At 40.9% G+C, this 24,290-nt stretch overlaps 1 protein-coding gene across 2 annotated transcripts in view; it reads right to left on the reverse strand.

The window, feature by feature from the left end:
- The window catches only part of MYO1E (myosin IE), a 237,249-nt gene that overhangs the window by 81,940 nt on the left and 131,019 nt on the right, over window positions 1-24,290 (reverse strand). For both annotated transcript variants that reach the window (XR_010109926.1, XM_003827902.7), the window contains exons 5-9: window positions 18,010-18,097; window positions 13,177-13,266; window positions 8,972-9,103; window positions 6,209-6,343; window positions 4,583-4,715 (exon numbers count right to left, since the gene is read on the reverse strand). Coding sequence is in view for 1 of the 2 variants with exons in the window: in XM_003827902.7 (XP_003827950.1) it covers window positions 4,583-4,715; window positions 6,209-6,343; window positions 8,972-9,103; window positions 13,177-13,266; window positions 18,010-18,097 (578 nt within the window). In the remaining variant the exon portion in view is untranslated. The remainder of the gene's footprint in view (window positions 1-4,582; window positions 4,716-6,208; window positions 6,344-8,971; window positions 9,104-13,176; window positions 13,267-18,009; window positions 18,098-24,290) is intronic.

Here is a 24,290-nt window from a genome sequence, read left to right on the forward strand (position 1 = left end):
GCTCCAAATATTGTTTTCTTCCTTTTTAGTACAATGTTTTCATAGCATCATTTTTGAAGCACCTGATATTACTGAACTAATAATTACAACCAATCCCATGTTTATTGAGTATTTAGCATGTGTAGGGTTACTAAAGAGAGAGGAAAAGATAGAAAATATGTAAGAAATCTTGAATGCAATCTAGATGAGGCAAAAATAGTTTGCCAAATAAAGAACCCTTGGAAAAGCTGAATATGTAACACAGACAGACAAGATCTGGAGAAATTAGAACAGGAAGATATTACTACTTGCTGGGGTAGTCAAGAGATTTGAGCTGGGTGTAAAGGATGAATAGGATTTGTGCAGATGCAGAGAGGAGAAGGGAGTGTACCAAGGGGAGGAAGCAGAAGTGTGGGAGACATGATCAAGACGAGACGGTCTACAGTGTATGGACTAGCACTGGCTACAGGTGAAAGTTCAGGTCAGATTTAAAAGGTTAGGACAGATTCCAATGCTGGGGGTCCTTGAATGGTATGATATATTTGGGCTGGAGGCAAAAGGGGGCCTGATGGCTAATAAAGAGGGGCATTATAAGAAGATTCCTCTGAGGGTAGCATATGGAGTGAAATGAAGGGGATGGTATTGTTCATATCCTGCCCTAATGTCACATGGTATGGCAGTTTGTGGTCTTTGGATAGAAAAACGGAGACTTCCATAGCTCAACATCTTGTTTCAGACCATGAAACTTACCAAGGACGGCTAGTGATATAAATGGGGTTTTCTTGATTTCTGGGCAGAACGTTCTCATATAAATAAATGACACCATTCTTTGACATGAAAGAATGCTCAGATTTTTCCAATATGAATGAAAGATTTTTATAGATGCAATGAAAATTTTGAACTTGGCTGAGTTTTCTTTTTCTGCATAATGCTTTACCAAAATTATCTGATAAAAGAATTTTGTTAAAGGCCTTATGATAATGCTAAAAAATCACAAGCCTCCCAATAAAGGATAATCTGTTTGAATTTCACAGATGGTGTTAGAATATAACGGGCTGACATTTCTCAGTATACACCTTCCAATGAGATTAAGTCAGTGAATACATTTTGAAAAAGTATAATGCCAGAACAAGACATTTATCCTCTATATGAGTGTTTCACAAAAATGCTTTGAGCAATAGAAGGGCTTCCTTTTAGAAAGGACATGTAAACAAAATCAAATGCACTGATCTGAAAATGGCCATTATCCTTAGTTTAGTTTTACTGTTAACACATGTCTAGGAATCTGGATATGTCTTCCAGTGAACTAAACGTGCATTCATCTCACAGAGTTGAACATTTCTTTTGATTGAGCAGTTCTGAAACACTCTTTTTGTAGAATCTGCAAGTGGATATTTGGAGCACTTTGAGGCCTATTGTGGAAAAGGAAATATCTTCACAGAAAAACTAAACAGAAGCATTCTGAGAAACTTCTTTGCGATGTGTGCATTCATCTCACAGAGTTGCACTCCTGTGCACAGAGTAAGGACAGATGACATTCATAAATCAGACTGGACCCATGTCGGGTTGTTGTGAGAATCAAGAGACATTCACCAACATATCCAACTAAGAAGGGATTTCTTAGTTTGTTTAGCTTCACAGCAACGTAAAGGTTTGACCAGGGAAATGCTACATTTCCATTAGTCTAAGGTCAGGTAAAAACAAAGCTTGTTTGGCCAGGTGTGGTGGCTCACGCCTCTAATTACTGCACTTTGGGAGGCCCAGGCAGGCAGATCATCGGAGGTCAGGAGTTTGAGACTAGCCTGGTCAACGTGGCAAAACCCCATCTCTACTAAAAATACAGAAGTTAGCCAGGCGTGGTGGTGCACACCTGTAATCCCAGCTACTTGGGAGGCTGAGACAGGAGAACTGCTTGAACCCAGGAGGTGGAGGTTGCAGTGAGCCGAGATAGCACCACTGCACTCCAGCCTGGGTGACACAGAAAGACTCTGTCTCAAAACAAAAACAAAAAACAAAATAAAACAAAAAAGCTTGCTGTTATTAATGGCTATTTTGCTTTAGTAGGCCAGTTCTGATGAAAATCTTACCATTTTTTTCCATTTTTTTTCTACACTGCAAGAGCAAGAGAAAGTCTGCTTTTTTCTATTACAAAGGCATGGACTACCACTTCCCTCTACAAATTTATTCCATAGATATACTAAAATATGAGACAGATGATAGAAACCAAGGCTATTCCTTTCAGTAGTGTTCATTCAGTCTTGTAACAGCAGAAGATCAGAAACCATATTAATGTCCAACAACAGATAAATAAAGTGTAGCCAATGAATGGAATGCTATGCAGCTACAAAAAGGACAGCCAGGTGCAGTGGCTCAATCCTCGATTCCCAGCACTTCTGGAGGCCAAGGCGGGAGGATGACTTAAGGCCAGAAATTCGAGACCAGCCCTGGCAACTAAGCAAGACCTCATCTCTTAAAAAAAAAAAAAAAAAAAAAAAAAAAAAAAAGATAAAGCTCCTTATGAATTGATATAGCATCATCTCACATTATATATATAATATATATAAAAAATTTGTATATATAATTATATATATATATACACATAATTTTTTTTCCCTTTTTGAGATGGAGACTCGCTCGTTGCCCAAGGTTCAAACGATTCTCCTGCCTCAGCCTCCAGAGTAGCTGGAATTACAGGTGCGCACCACCACCAAACCTGGCTAATGTTTGTATTTTTATTAGAGACAGGATTTCACCATGTTGGCCAGGCTGGTTTCAAACTCCTGACCTCAGGTGATCACCTGCCTCAGCCTCCTAAAATGCTGGGATTACAGGCATGAGCCACCATGCCTGGCCTAAGACACATGTTAAGTGAAAAAGCAACTGTAGAACATTGCAGTATAAGCCCCCATTATTGCACAAAAGTGAGAAAAAAGAGTGGTTGTGTGTAGTTGTTTTGGAACACACATCCTTTAAAGGGAACACAAGAGACTGGGAATCTTGGTTACTTCTGACGAGGGGAACAAGTGGACTAGAAAAGGTATAGAAGGGAGAACTTTCACTGCATACCCCCTCAAGCCACGTTAATGTATTACCAAATGAACAAAACCCCAAATCAAAGGAAATTATTGGTAGGGGGAGGCCCATTTCCTGGACCTCTCCGGCTTCCATCTCAGCCTTTTCCAATCTCCATGCCTCCATCGCCTCTAGTCAGGGAATTTCATGGGCAGTTGCCAGTGCTCGGCGTTACCCATCTGGCTGAGAAGACTACTAACTCTGGACATCAATGTGCAGTAAAACACTTCTTGTTTCAAACATCTAGGGAAGTGTTTGCTGTTTCAGTGTCATGATTTTGTTTTCAAGCATAAAGAGGCAGTAAATTATTTTACTATCCAAGAAGGCAAAAAAAATCCAGTCTACTTCAACAGAAACTACCACCAAACCAACACTGTTACAATTAAAAGGCCAAGTGTTAATGATCCTACTGGAAACATATGTGCATTTGTTAAATGTCAAGGATAATGTACACAAAGTTTAGAAACATAGTTATCCTTATTATGATTATTAGGTCATGTTTTTAGACTTTATGGACACCCTGTATATTTATTGTTTTCTACTCCCTTCCCTGGTAAACATAATTCATCTTTTTCTTTATCAGACAGACATCAGAAGTTAGCAGAACTTCCCTCTTTTATCAGAAAAGAAAACAAAAACATAAAAAAAGAACCTTATTTGGAATGGAAATATCCCCACTGCATTGTCAGCAATGAGTGGGATACTATTTATTACTAAGCATCTAAATTTATCATCCTTAAAGAATGCTGAGAAAGGAAGAATGTCTTCCTGGGTGGTTAAAGGATGTGTGGGTTCTGAGAGCAGCCTGCAAGCTGTTGATGCCTAAGAGGCTAAAGTCATGTGCCGCTGTATTTATGGTAGATTTTGGGCACATGTAACCAGCAGCATCTCTCTGTAGGAAGAACCCTGATTTTTTTTCTCAAAGAGTAAAAACGACCATTTAGGTGTTGAGTCTCCAGGTATACAGATGTGATCATTAAAAGTGATCATCAGAAATGTCAACACAACAGTCAATGTCCATCTTTTTCTGTGTTCAGAAATCCAATGTAATCCAATCCATGGAACAAACTGTGAAGCTGTGAGCTTCCCATATTTACATATATTATATTGCTTGCTCTTTAAAACCTTTAAGTGAATTTAGATCCTAAAGACCAGTTACTGAAAAGGTTTTGATAAAGACACTAAATCTTTTGCATTAAGCCATTACTCTAATCCCCATTAAAGAGATCACTTTATCTTTAAACCAAGGTGTGAAATCCTCCCAGCTTTCCCCAGGTTAATGATAAATTGAAACGATTCCATTAATAATCGATGGTGTGGGACTTGGAAAGGCTGGGGGTAAGGACAGGGGCAGGTGCATAGAAGAGGTCTGGTCTCTCGTGAAGCCATTCTGTTCTGCCACAGAGGACATGTAGATTTCTCACTTCTTCCCAATATTCCCATTTGAGATCTAAGCAAAGGAAAGTGCTAGGTTACTTCTAATCAGAGCTAGCCACCCCTCATTCAATGGCCACATGCCAGGGCTACGCACACTCTTCACTCTCCACAGCCGCGTAGTTGCCAACTTCTTTGAAGCTGATGTTTCCCAGGTGGAGAATACCTGCCACTATCTGCAACACCAGCGTTTGCTCTTCTGCAAAGATCCCAATCACATTCATGGCGTGCTGGAAGAGAAAAGAGAAACTATCCAGAGAAGCTGGTCACCAGCTTTAAAAGCATGTTAGGAAGAAGCCAAGGCACAGCAGCTGCTCTAAATAAGGATGTGACAAGTACAGACGAGTTACAAAGAAAAAAAAAAAAAGCCAAAACATAAGATTGGGTTGTGCAGTCACATGTGGCTTAGCTTGTGATGACAGCAGGACGTTCTTGTACAACATGGTCACTGCCCAATGCACACATTCTTCTCACGTCTCAAAGTCATGCTGGAAGGGCACTTCTGTCTCTAAGCATAGCATGCCATCCTCCAGGAATAAGAGAATACTCCAGGAGGAAAGAGACTCGGAGGAGTGGTAGTTGTACACAAAGTCTCCAAGTCCTATCTTCATCCTTTGATGTGTTCTTGTTGCCAGCTTCCCCTCGAAGGTCGCTGCTGACCTTTCCACCTACTCAAAGTGGACTCGAGATCTTTCCCTTCATCAGGAGGGATAAGAATATATTGTACTTGCAAAAGGATCTTAATGAAAAATCTCCAGGAAATCCAATAAAAGCATCATTTAAAAGTCCAGTTTCTGAGGTCCCTTAAATGCAATAAATACCACTAAAATGTCTAAATCTTAGAGAAACATCTCCTAAGAAAACTATACTCTAGGACCAGTGTGCAGACTCCTTATTGGCACTTTTCCCCACAGCTGCTTTGAGGCCATGTGACCTGTTGATACCATTTTGTTTCCTGGCACCCAGGACACAGTCTGTTTGAACTTTCTGTCCCTTTCAACCACAAATGTACTGAACCCACGCTGCTCATTCAGAGTCTACTGCTCAGTTCTGGATCTGGGTTGAGGAATAGTCCCCAGCTTGAAACAGACTCAAAGGGCAGTGGGTGGCAATGAAGGCCTTTGAGGCCAAGTGGGTGTTCAGCCTACCTCCAGAAAGTTCTACATTATTGCCCCCAGGATGGAACCCCTCCATAATCTACCTAGTTTCACAACTTGGACCATAACATACATGCAATGTGAAGGGCATGGCACAGAAAAAGGGTCCTCTGCCCTAAACAATACAGAGGGGAAGAGAGTCTTCAAAACCAGAAAAGAAATAAGAGAAAAGACTAAAGACGTTCCAAAATGTCTAAACCTATTCAGTCCATAGACGTGCGGTTTGCTTAGCTTTTCTAAGGAAATAGCTCACGAATAGAGTAGGCCATCAGCAAACAGGTATGCTCAACGTATGAATCATTTTTGCCTATTTATCAGAGCTCCTGCAGGGTGATAATGATGAATTCATTTCTTTTTACCCATCTCAAATCATTAAGTGGTCCTCAGGCAACTGGCACATGGCTGTTTAAGGATACTGAAACATGTATGAGCATACAGAGTGCCCACAGAGAAAGAGGCAGACATTTCATGCAGCTCTTTGCTTTATTAACCTTCACTGCCCTTTTGGCCACAGGAAATGGCCAGTTGGGAGAGCAGATCCTGCCTGGCCCTGTGCCAGCACTTACCAGAGTTTCCTGAAACTCCCGCCTGTCGTCAATGTCATCAACCTTGTATGAGCCCGAGAGGCTCAGGTAGTAATAATAGTCCATGCTGGTGATGCCAAGGCTGTGTTTCTGCTCTGCAGAGGCGCCCTCGATGAGCTGGAGCAAGATAACACAGGTTGAGCCATGATGTGGACCACAAGGCACCCGAAGTCACTCCTGCATCCTGCAGCCACCATCCCCAAGGACTTTCTATCTCTGCTTTCTAAAATTACAGGCAGTCCTGGCCCCCAAATATGTACTTGCAGTAGCCCCAGGTCATCTCTGCAAATTTTGATTCCTAACTCTGGAAAGACCTGCAAGAGCTGAGGATTTTCCATTGTCCACTGAAAGGAACTGGACTGCCACCCTCGGAAGAGTGGAAAGCAAAACAGATTTTAATTACTTAGTTCCTGCCCAACTTGCTACGGCTTTTTAAGCTGGCTTTTCCATGTTTCTCACTGCAGGGTGCATGTTAAAAAACTGCCATGCAGCTTCCTGCTCTCTGGTACTCTTTGCCTTCTTTAGAAGCTTTTCCTTGACTGTGAACTTCTCCAAGCTGCAGGATCTACTTCCTTGCCATGACATAACCACCTGCATTCTAGCTTCTCCCCTCACCACTCTGACGGAACCCTTGCATGGCTATTTTTCAGTGCCTAAATCCAACAGCCTTTTTTTGGCCCCCACACCCCAGCTCGTCCCTTTTGCCCAAGAGCTCTGACCATTTGATCCTGTCGATGTCGCCCTGAGGCTTCCCTGGCTTGGTGACACTGCAGGATCCTGGCTTTCCTCCTTATCCTTCAACTACTTCCCTGCTGGCTCTTCAATGCCTCCCGATCCTACATATCTAGAAAGTCCCCTGGTCCTGTGTGGCAGGATTTTCTCCCCACATCCACTCCCATGTATTTCGTAGCTTCAAGAATTTCTTTTTCTTTTCTTTTCTTTTTTTTTTTTGAGACGGAGTCTCACTCTGTCGCCCAGGCTGGAGTGCACTGGTGCGATCTCCGCTCCCTGCAAGCTCTGCCTCCCAGGTTCACGCCATTCTCCTGCCTCAGCCTCCTGAGTAGCTGGGACTACAGGCGCCCACCACCACGGCCTGCTAATTTTTTGTATTTTTAGTAGAGACGGGGTTTCACTGTGTTAGCCAGGATGGTCTCGATCTCCTGACCTCGTGATTCACCCACCTTGGCATCCCAAAGTGCTGGGATTACAGGCGTGAGCCACCGCACCCAGCCAAGAATTACTTTCATGTCAGAATCTTGAACCCCTGCGCCCATCAGTTCCCAGCCTCTATTCTGGTGGTTTCTGACTTAAGGGCAGAGAACTCCTGGGGGAGGGTTGGGGCTTGCATTTATTTAAAGAAGTCCTGACATCCATTATACACTTCCATCTAGCACTGGGTATTATTTATGTGAAATATATAATTATTTTTCACTTATCTATATATGTTGCTTTAATACAATTTTAAAAATGACTGAATTCACAGAAGTTTTAATCATTTATATACTTTTTCAACCAACAGATACAAACTAAAAGAATTATTTGGCATTGCCTAAGATGTGTGTGTAATGGAAAAGATTGAATGTGAGCTACTTCCACAGTTTAATGTCCTTCTAATCCAGTGATCCACAAACTAAACACAAAACGAAACAAAACAAAACAAAAAACAGTGACCAGGTCTTTCTTCGAAGAAAGTCTAATGTGGATCTTCAATATAAAATACTAACAAGTAAATAGAACATAAAAAATTTGGTTATTAACATCATTATATTTTTTAAGTACTTAAAAACCTTTTACAAAAGTACCTGAATCAGGGCCAGGTGCAATGGCTCACGCCTGTAATCCTAGCACTTTGGGAGGCTGAGGTGGGTGGGTCACTTGAGTCAGAGAGTTAGAGACCAACCTGGGTAACATGGTGAAACCCCACCTCTACGAAAAATACAAAATTTAGCCAGGTGTGGTGGCATGTGCCTACAGTCCCAGCTACTTGGGAGGGTGAGGCAGGGGGATCATTTGAGCCCAGGATGCAGAGGTTGCAGTGAGCCAAGATTGTGCCACTGCACTCCAGCCTGGGCAAGAGAGCAAGACACTGTCTCAAATAAAAAAATAAATAAAATAAAAGTAGCTGACTCAGTTGACTGCTGAAGCCTGTAACATAACCAAAAAGCACCCTGCACGCTGCTCTGGCCCCAAACTCTCCATGACTTCTGAGGGTCTAGGTGGAAACTTTTCAATTTGGCATTAAAGATCCCAAACCTATCTCAAATCTTTCCTCCGGTAGCTCACGTTCTGGAGATGCCTGCCCTGCAGGCAGGCTGAGGCCGGGCTCCCTGACTGGCTTTCCCTCTCCCACCTCCACTGCTTTGGTGCAGGTCACCTGTCTTCCCTGATCAATCCCCTCCATTTTCCATCCGGGCTCTACCTCCTTCACACCTCTCCTACTATCCGGCCAAACCTGCCCACCTGAATTCCTTTGGCAAAGACTCCAACACTCCTCGTTTTGTTTTGAAGTTACGTCAATACTTTCTTGATGATTTAGCTTTGGAGGAATTTCTGTCTTATCACTCCAATTAGAACTCACTCTCCTTGAGGGCAGGACATTCTCACAATTCTGCACATTGACTTGTACATGGTATCATCATCAGTCCTCCCTGGCTTCCCAGACTATAGTCTATGCCTGAAGTCTGAGAAATATTTTAATGTAGAGAAGGGACAGGAAGTGGGTAGGAAAAAAGTAAACAGGAAAACCTGGTAAAATATGTGAAAACTCCGCTCTCCTGGGTTCCTCATCACCACCCTAGATTTTTCCAGAAGGAAGTTGGAGATCTTTCCACCATCTGGTTCCCCACCTGGACTGAACTGGATTTCAAAGTATTTTCCCTGCAAGAAAGTTAGGGATTTCCTTCAATGGTTGGTGAACAAAACATGATGTCCCAAACAGGCTTTGAATACAGTATATAATTCAAGGAAATTCATTAATAAAATACACATTCTGAATTACTCCTAATTTGAGTCTAGACTTCCTTAGTTTTCAATCAGACAATAACCCGTGCTTTTGTCCAGCCACACGATTCTGTTAGAGAGAGCACCTATCATTCCAGCATGACTAAATAAGGATATGCTCTATTCCTTGCTCATTTTCCCCCAGTAGGTGCCTGTCTGCTCAACCAGAAGGTGTAAATCATGAGGCACCCTTTCAGAGGAAGAGCACTCTTGCTCTGTCAGGCTTCATCTCATGGCTTTGAGCAAAAACACTCAATCTCTCTTACCTACGGAGCATCTAAAATGTTTATCTAAAACGGAAACACTTTATTAAAAGTAAAGTTCTTTCTAGCTACTGACGGGCCTAGGGATTTTTGTCACTGTCATTGTTATGAAAATTCCTCTTTAAATGACTGCTAATAGGGAACAAAGGAGAATAAAAACCTAGACTGTAGTTGAAAAGTTATCTAGGTTGTTAAATTAATTATATATAGCCAGGCGCAGTGGCTCACGCCTGTAATCCCAGCACTTTGAAGGCCGAGGCAGGTGGATCACTGGAGGTCAGGAGTTCGCAACCAGCCTGGTCAACATGGTGAAACCCCATCTCTGCTAAAAATACAAAAAATTAGCTGGGCATGGTGGCGGGTGCCTGCAGTCCCAGCGAGGCAGGAGAATCGCTTGAACCTGGGAGGTGGAGGATGCAGTGAGCCGAGATCATGCCACTGAACTCCAGCCTGGGCCAGAGAGCGAGACTCTGTCCAAAAACCAAAATAAAATGAATCAAAATTATATATATATTATAACAATTATTATATATATTTCATATGTATATTTAAATTGTTTTTTTTTTTCTCACTAGAACTTAATTTGTCTCCTGTGCTTAGAAACTTAAGCACCCTCAGAGGCCAGAAGGGTAAATACGGATAAAGGAAAAGAGGGAGTGTTGTGGTCTATGGTCAAACTGGAGAAGATGCCCAGCCTCATCGCATTCACATTTAATAACATAAAAATGTGTATGCTGACTAAATCCACCCATCTCAGGGATGAATTCAGCTGGGTTTTATGTCTGTGACTGGAGCTGTAAACTCATTAAGGGCAAGAAAAGTACTGTGCACACTGCAAATGTGTGAGTACATGCTGTGTTCCTGTTCGTAATTATTCTAGGTGTCAAGAAAGACCACCGAAGAAGGCCAGCCTCTAACTGTCTATGTGTCTTAATCTGATGACTGTTTTCCTCCAGGCAAAAAACAAAAACACCCAGCAGCACCAGGCACAGAGAACCACCAGCCATCGCTCTGCGGAATGTCAGTGGCACCTGAGAAAAGCTCACTGAAAGAGAGCTCCCGTGCTTCCTTTGGCGGCCACCTTCACCACCCTTTCCTTTTGGCATGTGATAGAGGGAATACTTCAGTGCCTGCCCCCCATTCCTCAACAGTTGAGGGAAAATGAAACCAAACAGAACATCTGACCCAGGAAGGGCAGGTGTTGGACAGGCAAGCTCCCAAGTCCTCCTAGCAGCAGTGCTCAACCTTGGATGCCCCTTAGAAACACCTGGGGAGCCTTTCCAACATGCTGTCAGCCCAGGCCACGCACATCAGACTCTAGGACCAGGGCCCGGAGCTGTGTGGTTTTCAAAAAGCACCCAGCGGATTTTTATGTGTGGTCAAGGTTGAGAACCACTGCTCTAACATAATAAAATGCATATGCATGGCTCATAATTGTCATATAAAAGTTAAAATTTCTAACAAAAGGTTAACATATTTAGGACTGCTGTATAGCAGCCTGGGGGGGATGACAGGAAATTTTATAAAGGGAATAAAATGTTGCATTTGCATTTTGATAATGAAATGAAAAGAAGTTTCAACTCAACTCTTGGTAATGATTTATTTCCTAAGCTGGGTGCCAGATACATAGATGTTCATTGCATTGTTTTTAAATCGTGTTTGAAGTATTTCATAATACATCCTTTAACTTGAAAAGATTTGTAAGTGTTAAATATATACATTCTTATGCTTCATAATACCTGTGCATTTTTTAAAGTGAAATTACTCCTAATTCTACCCTGATGCCACTTCTTCATTCTCTTGCTAAATAATTACTGTCATAGATGTCAAACTTTGATTTACATACCTCTTAGTTACCTTTCATATAATGTGCACATTAAAAAAAAACAAGAACATATTGTAAATATTGTTCTGTAATCTGTTTTTTTAATTTAACAATATATTATGAATATCTTTTAAAATAAGTAGTTATTTAAGCAGGAAGCTTATGTAATTTATTCTAAAAGTATTGTTGGGCAAAGATAATGAACGATTAAAATTTTAATAACAATTGCCCAATCACTTTCCTGGAAGAATGTGTCAGTTCTCAACCAATGGCGTGTTTTCTTGATTATTATCAATCAACTTAATGTTTGCCCATTTGAGAGACAGAAAATTATATGTGGTTTTCATTTACATTTCTCTCATCCATGATGGTGAATAGTGAGAGAGAGAGAGAGTGTGTGTGTGTGTGTGTGTGTGCAGGTGAGTGTGTGTCTGAATTGTCTCTTCCAATCTTTCTATCAGGGTTGTATAAAATTTTGCAATTAGAAAAATAATAAATGTTGAGTGTTTTTGTTATTTACAGAAACTGATATATCCTCCAAATATAATGAATAATTTATATTGCAAAAATCAATGAAAATATCAATTTAATTGTTTTTTTTTCTGGTATCCAAGGAATCCAAGACAGGGGAAAAGGTAAATAAAGAGTTAAATTTGGTCAAGTCCATTTTTATAAGATTTAGATCGAAAATTAATTCAAGTGGAAAATTTGTTTAATTCTTCTTTCCTATTTTATTATCTGGAAAACTTCTTCAAGATAACACAACTCAGGCATTGGGCCCAAATATGAGAGACAAACAAATGAGTAGTTTGAATAATATTGGAAAGCAAAGAAAGTAAGGGCAAGTCTAACAGATAGAACCCACCAGGGAACTTGACAATTATTATATGAGCACATAGTAAAAATTCTCTTGGAAATAGAAGCTTCTTTCCAAAATAGACAGTGGAAAAGAAAATTGTTTTTCTCCAAAATTCCCACTTATTTATTTTAAAATGTTCCAGAATCAGCCTCACAGATGGCTCCGTGAATGCTTTAGTGCCAGACATGATCTATGGTTGAAATAAGATGCAAAATCTATATAAATCAAGATTACTGGATAAACATTTGTTTCTTTGTAAATGTGGCTTTTGTCAAGGGGAACATATTCATATTCAGCCTTGCCAGCTTTCCTATTTACCCCCTCTGGAGACACCCAGACAGAAACATGACTAAATGAGCATTCATAACAATGCACCTGGTTGACATTTTCATTACCAGTTAGGTAAGCCAGTTAAGAGGCAACCTGTGAGGCCAGGTCCAGTCACTTTGGGATGTCATTAGGTTACATGAGTAGGGCATAAGACAGATGCACAAAGCCAGAGGGCTGCGGTGGGCAGGCAGCTCGCTCTGAGGGATGGAGAGGAGGAAGTTTCTCTCCAAGGTGCCAGATCAGTCTAACTCTGTGCACCCTTCAGAGTCTATGGACCAAGTTCTAAGAAGCAAAACCACTGCCAGTGGGAAATGATACCGGGGATACCCCTCTACTCTAGTTATTTCTTGGTCTAGGAAAGAAGGTCTTTTCTCTAGGGCATAAAGACAACTCCTCCAAGGCCAAAGCTGCCACTTTCATCATTTATTTTCCTTAGTAAGGCAACTGATGTGGAAAATGATTTTCAAAATTATCTTGTTTGTATCCCCGGGGCGCAAAAAAAGGCAAACTGCAGCTTGGCGGCATGCTGCTATAGAAAATGAAGGAAAGATCGAAGAGGTGGCCTCCTGATGATATGTGAAAGGCTCCCATTTCCTGTGACATACTAGACTTCAGTCAGAAGCATCAACATCATCAATCAAGCGACACTCTCTGAAACAGGGAATGGACTTACAAATCGGCTGGAGTTGTTGTTCCGGACGGTCTTGGCGTTCCCGAAGGCCTCCAGCAGCGGGTTGGACTGCAGGATAATGTCCTTCACGTGCTGTCCCAGCAAATAGACCAGAGGTTAGGAAGGTGTGAACACCTACCACACAGTGTACGCCAAACTTTCTCTAAGGACCTGGTTTCTGAATGCATTAAGGTGAGGGGCCCCACATCCGTGTGTCACTGGTGGGGTTTCTGGAGGATTTATTCTTTCACCATGACAGACCTCAACCTGTTTGTGTATTTGGGTCTTCCAATTCCCATGGCTTGATGCAGAGTCCCCAGGAGCCAGGGCGCCACTGTCAATCAGGAACTATTCATACAAACGTTCTCAGTGTCCAAATTGATTGCTGCAACTTCACCAAAAGTGAAGTGGTACCTGAAGGGGCGTGTCCTTGCTGTTCTGGCCAGGGTCTTTCTTCTCACTACCCCTTCCCAACTACTCTACCAACCCATCTCATCCCATCTCCACCTGCTTCACTGCAAGTTACCTTAAGGAAAATTAATCCACTTCTCCTCCCCAAACAAGGTTATGGAAATATAGCCTGGTGTTTCTCAAACTTTAATATTCATGAATCACCTGGGGATCTTGTCAAAATGCAGATGTGGACTTAGTAGGTTGGGGTAGGCCCAAGAATCTGCATTTGTAGCCAGCTCCCTGGTGTTGCTGGTTTTGCCAGCACTGATACACACTTTAAGCAGCAAGGGTCAACAGTGGATCGTGTGGAACAAGTCCTGGCCTGGGGGGAAGGATTTGTTTTTCAAACATCCCAGTTCTATGCAGAAGTGTGCAAAACACACCATAGACATGAGACAGCTCAATAGACAGAATTTGATGTTGGAGAAGTCTTTCCACAAGTGAGTCATTCCTTGCACTTCTAATTATTCACATGCTATGGTTAAACATGTTCCAGAAATAACAAGTCTTCTGGCTTGTGCTCTTTAGCTACTGACTAATTCCAAGCCAAGGGCTCTGTATCATTGTCCTCATAGGAAAACAGGAAGAGAAAAATCAACATTAACTGTCTGCAGTCTGGCTACTAGGTCGTAGGGGTGTAGCAAAGAGGAGTAAATTAATGAACTACTAACTGACTATGTAACAGCCAAAGTGTTACAAAGGGTGTAACAGGCACCCTCCTGAACATTCAGAAGAGAAACTGCCATGAGAAATGAGAACTGGGCTTTCATTGTGACGAGGGAATCATCCTTAGCCATGGCACCAACGGCAATTCTGGGTGGTCCTTTCATGGGTCAGTTTCAAAGCTTAGAAACATACTCCCAACCTGCCTACTCTCTTTTAAAAACTCATGGATTTATATAAACTCTGCTTTTCTTTGTAAAATCTATTTTGAGTTTGTGGATCTTCATTAACTCTTTCTATCTTTTTTTTTGCTGGCCAGACATGCCCATACCACTTAACAAAACTCAGCTTCTCTCAGGAAGAGAACAAAAGACAGAATCTTCTTCTATCTTTTCGCTTTTTAAATTACAGTGTTTAAAATGAGAATCTTTATGTATCCATTCATCCATCCATCCGTCCGTCCATATGTATTCATCAACAATCGGTGATGGTCAACAGAATTTTGCGGCATGTGGCGGGCATATTAGGGAAAAGAGAAAGAGCAAACTGAGGTAAAAGAGCAGCCCATCGGCCGGGCGCGGTGGCTCACGCCTGTAATCCCAGCACTTTGGGAAGCCAAGGCGGGCGGATCATGAGGTCAAGAGATCAAGACCATCCTGGCCAACATGGTGAAACCCCATCTCTACTAAAAATACAAAAATTAGCTGGGCATAGTGGTGCACGCCTGTAGTCCCAGCTACTCGGGAGGCTGAGGCAGGAGAATCGCTTGAACCCAGAAGACAGAGGTTGCAGTGAGCTGAGATCGCACCACTGCACTCCAGCCTGGCGACAGAGCGAGACTCCGTCTAAAAAAAAAAAAAAGAAAAAGGCAGCAAAACAGCATCCTGGATTCTTGTCTCCATGTCAACCCTCTCAGGATCCAGTACAATCACAGGAATAGAGAAAAGCAAGTGGACTGAATCACATGAACCTAGGTTCTAGCGCTGCCCTTACTGTCCAATAGGGAAGCCATAAGCTACACCAACTGAGGTGTAACTGTAGAATACACACTGTATTTCAAAGACTTAGTACCAAAAAAAAAAAAAATCTCATTAATTTTATTATATTAATTATATAATAAAATCTTTTTTTACATATTGGGTTAAATAATACTGTTTTAAAAAGTAATTTCCTTTTTCTCTTTTTACTTCTTTTAACATGGCTACTAGAAAATTTAGAATTACACATATGGCTTGCTTCATCTTTCTACTGCACAGAGCTGCTCTCCATCTTCCTTTCATTCAGAGAAAGAGGCCACTTTAAGGACCCTTCACTCTGCAACCTTAGTTTGCTCTTTCTCTTTTCCCTGATATGCTCACCACATGCCACAAAATTCTGTTGGACATCACTGATCACTGACGGATGGATGGATGGATGGATGGATGGATGGATGGATGGATGGATGCATGGATGGATGGATGGATGGATCCATAAATATTCTCAGTTTTAAAGTCTGTAATTAAAGAAGGGAAGAGATAGAGAAGATTCTGTCCTTTGTTCTCTCCCTGACAGAAGCTGTCGTTAAATGGTATAGGCACGTCTGGCCAGCAAACAAAAGATAGAAAGAGTTGATCCACAAACTCAAAGGAGGAATGTTTGGCTCTACCTTAAGCTTTCTGATCTACCAGTACATGATAGAACACTATTTAATTAATAGAAAGGGGCCAGACATGGTGGCTCATGCCTGTAATCCCAGCTCTTTGGGAGGCCCAGGTGGGTGGATCGCTTCAGCTCAGGAGTTTGAGACCAGCCTGGGCAATGTGGTGAAACCCTGTCCCTACCAAAAACAAACAAAAATTAGCCAGGCATGGTGGCACACACCTGTGGTCCCAGCTACTTGGGAGGTTGAGGTGGAAGGGATTGCATAAGCCCAGGAGCAGGAGGCTACAGTGAGCTGAGATCATGCCACTGCACTTCAGCCTGGGTGACAGAGTGAGACCCCATCTCAAAAAAAAAAAAAAAGGGAACCACAATAAAGAGAATTTTATGTGTCTTTTGAAAGTCTACAGCTGACCATGGCAATAACATTACATAATTCTGATTTAAAAAACTAATCTTTGGAAGGAATTCTGTCACCAGCGGTGCATACTGGTGATGAGCGCCAAGCTTGGGCTGCCCCTTATGGACCTTAGCTCGCCATCACCCTCATCCACGGCTCTGGGGAGCAGGCTTTACTCATTCCTGCCAATGCTGATTTTAATTTTCACCTCTTGAGTATCCTCATTCTCTGGATCTTTTCTCTTTCCCAACACTCCTTTACACTCTTTAATCTCTCTTTTTTCCTTCTCTTAAACCCTTTCTCTATGTCCTTTAAAATTTTTATAAGTTTCTTGAATTGGCAAGTGGTTCACATAGTTCAAACCATGCAAGTTTCTAAAGGGTATACAAGAAGGGTAGGCCCTTCTCCCAACCTCCCAGCTCCCCTCCCTCAAGACAACCATTGTTGACAGTTTCTTGTGTATACTTCGAGGGATATGTGATAACATATCCAAACAAATACAAATGTGCACTCTCTTTTGATCCCTCAAATGGCAGCATATATTACAAACAATGTTCTGAACCTTGTCTTTTGTAATTAATGATACATCTTGGAGACCATTCTCTATCAGTACAATCAGTACATGAAGCCTCATTTTTATTGCTGTATAATATTCTATTATAAAAAGAACCACAAATTATTTCACCAGTTGCCTAGTGATGAACACTTGTTTCCAGTCTTTTGCATTACCAAAATTGCCAGAAATAACTTTATACATGTATTATTTTGTATACATTTCAGCATATCTAAAGAATAAATTCTTTTCAGCAGAACTGCTGAGTCGAATGGCATATACGTGTAAGTTTAACAGATTTTGCTGAAATGTTCTTCATTAAAATGTACTAGTTCATCTCCTACCAGCAATGTATGAGAACAACTGTGTCCCTACTTCCTACCAACCAAGTGTTTAAAACATGGTAAGATTTTGGCCAATCTGATAGGCAAAAAGTAGTTTTCTAATGCAGTTTTAATTTGCATTTTTCTTCTTATCATGATGGTGAATATACTTTCATGTTTTGTGAGTAATTTATATTTCCTTTTTTATGAGTTGACTTTCATGTCCTTTGTTTATTTTCCTTTTGGGCTGCTGATCTTTTTATTGATTTGTAGGAGTTCCTTATATATTAGGCACATCTACCTTAAAATATGCTATTCCTTAATCCCAGCACTTTGGGAGGCCGAGGCGGGCAGATCACCTGAGGTCAGGAGTTCAAGACCAGACTGGCCAACATAGTGAAACCCCCGTCTCTACTAAAAATACAAAAATTAGCTGGGCATGGTGGGGCACACCTGTAATCCCAGCTACTCAGGAGGCTGAGGCAGGAGAATCTCTTGAACCCGGGAGGCAGAGGTTGTGGTGAGCCGAGATCGCACCACTGCACTACTCCAGCCTGGGCAACAGAGCAAGACTCTGTCTCGGAAAAAAAAAAAAAAAAAAAAATATATATATATATATATATATACACACACACACACACAAACACACACACATATGCTATTCCTTTCCATTCCAGATTTCAAGTTTCACAGTTATAGAAGAACCAGTGTCTTTTCTGTGGAAGAAAAATTCTTTTCTAACAGCAAATGGAGCCTCTTACATTTCCCATAACATAAGGTATCATAATGGGCCACTGCCCACTCACCTGGACTTTGGTCCCTCCTCCAGACACTCTGGAGATGTAGCTCATGATATATTTGGCAGCCACTGTTTTTCCAGCACCACTTTCACCACTAAAGAAAGACAGACAAAGAATCCACCTGAGAAGTGGATTGCGACCAGCTCCCTTCCTTGTCTCCCCCATCACACAAAACAAACAAACAAACAAAAAAACAAAAAAAAACAGGCAGAAAAGAATTTTTTTTTTTAAGTACAATACCAGTAGAGAAAGGCAAGTTACAGCAGGATTAGGTCGTCCATGTGACCCGTGTGAGCCGGATTAACACGGTGTGGATAATTACCACTGTGCACACCACTGACCATTAAGCATTCTACATGCCCAATAATGGGGGATATGATTAGGAAAATTATGGAGTATCACAAGGGTGGAATTCTACATAAATTACAACTGACATGAAGACTGTAAACACAGGAAACAAGCAAATGAAATCATGTTAAGTGAAATAAGTCATTCAAGTTATATACAAAACATGATTACAATTTTTTTTTCTTAAAAAAAAGACTGGAACTACCACAAAATATTAACAAAGGCTTTGGTCAAGGCAGAGACTAGAGAAACTTGTTTTAATTCATTAGTTTTCAAACATTTTATAATGCATATGCTATTTTTGTAATTTAAAAAAAGAAAAGAAAAAGTGGGCACTCTGAGGTTTCAAACCATGTGCCTTGAATTGATGCAAGCTTCCTTATTTTAGAAGTTCTAAAATTAAACCTTGAAGCAATATTAATCACATCCGGAGTAACAAAGGCCACCTTCCGCTGGGTAGCCTTCCTGCATGGGGAGAGCCTTTTGTTAATAATATATAGTCTGCTCTTCAAAATTCCCATTCTTCCTACAAAATCCCCCTGAATTGATAATGACCTCAATTCAAAACATGCTTAAGTCAGATTTTTCATCTTTCTATTGGTACCCTTTGTGTTACCAGGATAGAATTAAAGAACTCCATATCATATAAAATGATGGTGGGAGTTAGTATGAAAAATTCAGACTGCTCCAAGTTTATAGGACAATATTTTTGTTCGTGCTTTGCGATAAAAAATTTTAGGGTGCAGAGCAAATGTTCTTCTATGAATATCCAGCCCAAATTAATTGTTACCGATTGCTGAGTTACTCAAGGAAAGAGAAAACATTTGCTTAGGGAACAACCAAGCAAGGTGACACTCCCATTCCCAAAAGGAAACTGAAATTTGAAATAATTTTACATTTCAAAACAAAACAAAAGAAACAAACGAACAGAGAATTGAGCTGGCCATATAGCAAAACTCAGAACTTTGCTGAATTTCCTTGAACTAATAATACGGTTTTAAAGAAATTATGGGGAGGCGGGAACCATCCTCTGTTCAGAGCTCATGACCTGCAAAAGTCTGAACCCACCTATGCAAGTCACTCACCATCCTAGTGCTATGCTCCTGGCTTCCTGGTCACATGAATAAGAAAACCAAACTGAAATTTCGTAAGCTACAGTAGCAAGTAGAAAACCAGCAAGCCTGGGACGAGGTGTCACACTCTTCCAGAGGACATGCTTACTCACAGGCAGTAACTAGGTCGGGCAAATTCAACTCCATGGGGAAATTATCTTTTCAAATGGTTGACATACTCAGATGATGTATTTACTAGATCCAGGATCAACACACGCACTCTCTCATTGGAATTACACGGTTTGGCAACAATGAAACTCCATTTTATAAGTTGTAAACAACGTAAACATTCAAGAATATTGGAAAGTCCAAGATTACAATGGCACAACCACCCAATATAATACTGCACAGGCATTTGAAGTACTTACAAAGAGTATGTAGCAACATAAAGATAATGCAGCCTAAGTTAAGTGGTAATGTGAATAGAGGATACTATATTTATAACAAGTTTACAACTATGTGAAAATAATGTATGGGCAAAAACAAATCGACAAGGAAAAAGAAATATTCCTGACTTGTTAGGAGGCTGGTATAGGAATGGTTTTTTTGAAATGGAGTCTCACTTTGTCACCCAGGCTGGAGTGCAGTGGCACAATCTTGGCTCACTGCAATCTCTACCTCCTAGGTTCAAATGATTCTCCTGCCTCAGCCTCCAAAGTATCTGGGATTACAGCTGTGCACCACCATGCCTAGCTAATTTTTTAATTTTTAGTAGAGACGGGGTTTCACCATGTTAGCCAGGCTGATCCCAACTCCTGACCCCAGGTGATCCGCCTGCCTTGGCCTCCCAAAGTGCTGGGATTACAGGTGTGAGCCACGGCATCTGGCTCTTTTTCCTTTTGATGTGCTTTCTCATAATTTTCTATTTTTTTTAGATGTTTATGCCGGGTACAGTGGCTTGTGCCTGTAATCCTAGCACTTTGGGAGGCCAAGGTGGACGGATCATTTGAGGTCAGGAGTTCGAGACCAGCCTGGCCAACATGGTGAATCCCCGTCTCTACTAAAAATACAAAAATTAGCTGGGCGTGATGGCAGGTGCCTGTAATCCCAGCTACTCAGGAGGCTGAGGCAGGAGAATCTCTTGAACCCGGGAGGCAGAGGTTGCATTGAGCCAAGATTGTGCCACTGCAATCCATCCTGGGCAACAAGAATGAAACTCTGTCTCAAAAAATATATATATATTTTTTTATTTTTTTAAATTTGTGTATTTCAGATTTTTTAAAACAGCTTTTCCAGAGAAAAGGGAGGGATCACACCTCACAATAATCACCACTGATCAATTTCATTACATTATTATTATTCAACTTCCTACATATCACCATGAGTATGTATATTTTCCTTAAGTTTACACTGTCACATTTAAACTTTATTAGAACAAGCTGGGAAAGAGAGAGAGAGAGAGCAAGCGTGAGCAAACCCTATTAGAATTATAAAATAATATATATAAAGGGGAATTTATTAAATTTAAAAAAGAATTATAAAAGGACAGTAATCCCAGTAATCCTCCCACTGTGTCTTTGGTTAATACTGTATTCAGACATGAAATACTTTGTCTCTTTTGTTGGAAACAAAAGAAAGTAATAATAATGGAAAGTACCTCTTTTAATATATCAAACTAAGTATACCAGTTCCAAAAACAGGATATCTGCATTCTCAGCAACTATGATCTTTTCCAGCAGACTTAAAATAATTAGTTCTCACTAAACATTGATCGGAATTTTCATTACTTGGTTTCAATTTACAGACACTTAAGAAGAATTTTTATTGATCAGAGGCTGGTGAGTTGGTCAAAATATGGTACAATAATGGAATGTTACAGAATGACTTGAAACCTACAGTATATACAACCATAATTATGCTGGCCTGTTTGGGATGAGAAAATATTGTTTCTTCTCCGGCACTAAAACCCAAGTTAAAAGAAAGTGAAGGTCTTAGACAAAATAATATATCCCAAACTATTTACTTTGCATCTCACAGCAGTTACTGTACAGCAATTTGCTTTGTTTACGCTTCCAGGCAGCCCGTCCTAATTTAATTGACTTATAAAATGGACACACACACACAAATACTCTAGAACTTAGGAAAATATCCCAGTGGTTCCCAAATCTGGCAGTCTATCAGAATCGTCAGAGTACTTTTTAATTGCCCATGTCTGGGCCTGTCTTCTGACCTGCTGGATCCCAGTCTCCAGGGACAGAGTCTAGGAATAGGAATTTCTAACAAACTCCCTAGTTCTTGTATAGCCAGCTGGGAACAAGCCAAGCAATTTTAAATCAAAGTCATAACAGACTTTATAGGAAATATTAATTCAAATAGGAAGTATTGTAGAGTATGTGTCTGTGTGTGTGGGGGGGTCTGTGTACTAACTATAGAAATGGAAACATACGGTAAAATATCAACGAAATGGAAAGAATGTTCTGGGGAAAAAAAGCCATTTACAATGGTATAATCCAAGGACCATAATTATTTTTCTGAGAAAGGTTATTCCTCACTTAAAAGTCAATAGTATTTTCTATTCACTTCAACTTATTCAGCAAATGTAAAAATATTTCAGTTCTTTTTTATTTTGATTTTTTGAGATATTCCATAAAATAAGTAGGATCAGCTGTTACCACTGTTGGGCGACTCACCAATGCACCCCCATCCCCCATTTCTGATCTAAAAATCTCTCTCCTGGCTCTGTACCACAGGAACTGGTGTTCCCTTGTAACTGGCTGAATCAACGTAATTGAAATATCACTCTTCCAACTTTTTGTTTGTGGTTTAAAAAGGACAAACACTTAAAACAAAAATGATGTCTACTTTTGTTCATGCAACACACACTGTCTAACAACCCCCTCTGCCCCAGTGTGTTAAGCCGAAGGCCAGAATGAGATGTGGCTCCTGTCAGAGAAGAGCTCACTCACTGTCTCACAGGGAAGTCGAGTATACAAAGGCTATTAATAACACAGTGGAGACATGGGTATGGTTTTAGGGATTTGGGGGTGGCAGCTATTCCTGATCAGAAGATTCCTAAACGAAGTCACAACTAGTTACATTTCAATAAGGACAATCAAATTAGCCAGGTGTGCTGCGTGTGTGTATGTGTACTTGTGTGTATACATGTCAGGGGCTGGGATGAAGCCTGAGCCATACATAAGAGGCAAAAATTCTGTGGGGTACACATGAAGGGAATCATGGGTAGTTAAACAGGACTTGAGGAGACAGTGGCTCACACCTGTAATCTCAACAATGTGGGAGGCCAAGGGAGTTGGAGAACCAGCCTTAGCAAACAGCAAGATCTCGTTTCTTAAAAAGAACAAAAACAAAACCCCAAAACGCAAAAGAAACAACAACAATAATAATAAAACAAATAAAAATAAAAACAATTGGCTGGGTGCAGTGGCTCACGCCTATAATCCCAGCACTTTGGGAGGCCAAGGCGGGTGGATCACCTTAAGTCAGGAGTTCAAGAGCAGCAAGAGCAGCCTGGCCGACATGGTAAAACCCCGTCTCTACTAAAAACACAAAAAAATTAGCAAGGTGTGGTGGCATGCGTCTGTAGTCCCAGCTGCTCAAGAGATCCGAGGCAGGAGAATCACTTGAACCTAGGGGACAGAGGTTGCAGTGAGCTGAGACTGCACCACTGCACTCCAGCCTCGGTGACAGAGCAAGACTCCATCTCAAAAATAAATAGATAAATAAATAAAAATAAAAATTTTTAAATAAAAACAATTAAAAATAATTAGCTGGGTGTGGTAGTGTGCTCCTGTGGTCCTAGTTACTTTGGAGGCTGAGGTGGGAGGATTGTTTGAGTCCAGGAGGTTGAGGCTGCAGTGAGCTATTGTTGAGCTACTGCACTCCAGCCTGGGTAACAAAGTGAGATCCTATCTCTAAAAAATAAAATAAAATAAAATAAAATAAAATAAAATAAAATAAAATAAAATAAACAAGTACATAAATAATAGGCCTTGACTGTGATGTGGGAAGCTGGGAGGGGTAGGGAGTGGAGCTGGAAGGCAGTGCAGAGATCCAAGACAGTGACCTTGGGTTCAGGTTTGGGGATGCACCAAGGGTTCTGGCCTGTGCCATTTCGTGCTACATTTTATATAGACTCTAGACTTCCATTTTCTCAAGGCAGCATACCGACGAACTTGCCTTTACCTATACAGAACAACTGATATATTATTTACTTAGTTTTTCAAAATTGACACACTTTTTGTTGGTCTCTGAATACTATTCTTCAATAAAAAGAACAAGGGCTGCTTTGGGAAATGACCAATGCCAGGGCTGGAGTGGGGAAAATTCAAACTGGGCGTGGAACATATAACTGTGCCAAAAGGTAAGGAAATGTACAGTGACTGGTGTGGACGTGTCAAGCATATAAGAGCCAGCTGGAAGGGGTTCCCACTGGCCAAATCAAAATAAGTAATGATAATAATGGATTACGATCCTTTGAATAAAATAGGAAGCCATAATTCCATAGTGCCATAAGAAAGTAAATGAGTCAATCAGTAAACAGGAGAGAAAGGAAAGCTCTTCCTCACAGTGGAATACCAACTAATAAATGTGGAAGGAATGATGGAAACAGATATATCACCATTTGGCAGCCATCGTACAGGGGACCAGGAGTCATTAATGGATGCTAAGGCTGGTAGGTGGAGGTTTGGATGTGGAGAAGGATGTTGTCATGATCTGAGAATATATCCCTACAAAATACACATCCTAAAAGAAAATACAATTAATTTAATGAGAAGAAACCTAGCAGATGCCTATGGAACCAGGTGATCAAGAGCCCTGCATTGTTTCTATGGTAGTACAGCCTAGAATGCATGACCTGAGCCTGGT

This window comes from Pan paniscus, chromosome 16 (genome assembly GCF_029289425.2).
Source record: "Pan paniscus chromosome 16, NHGRI_mPanPan1-v2.0_pri, whole genome shotgun sequence".
Classification (NCBI taxonomy): Eukaryota; Metazoa; Chordata; class Mammalia; order Primates; family Hominidae; genus Pan; species Pan paniscus.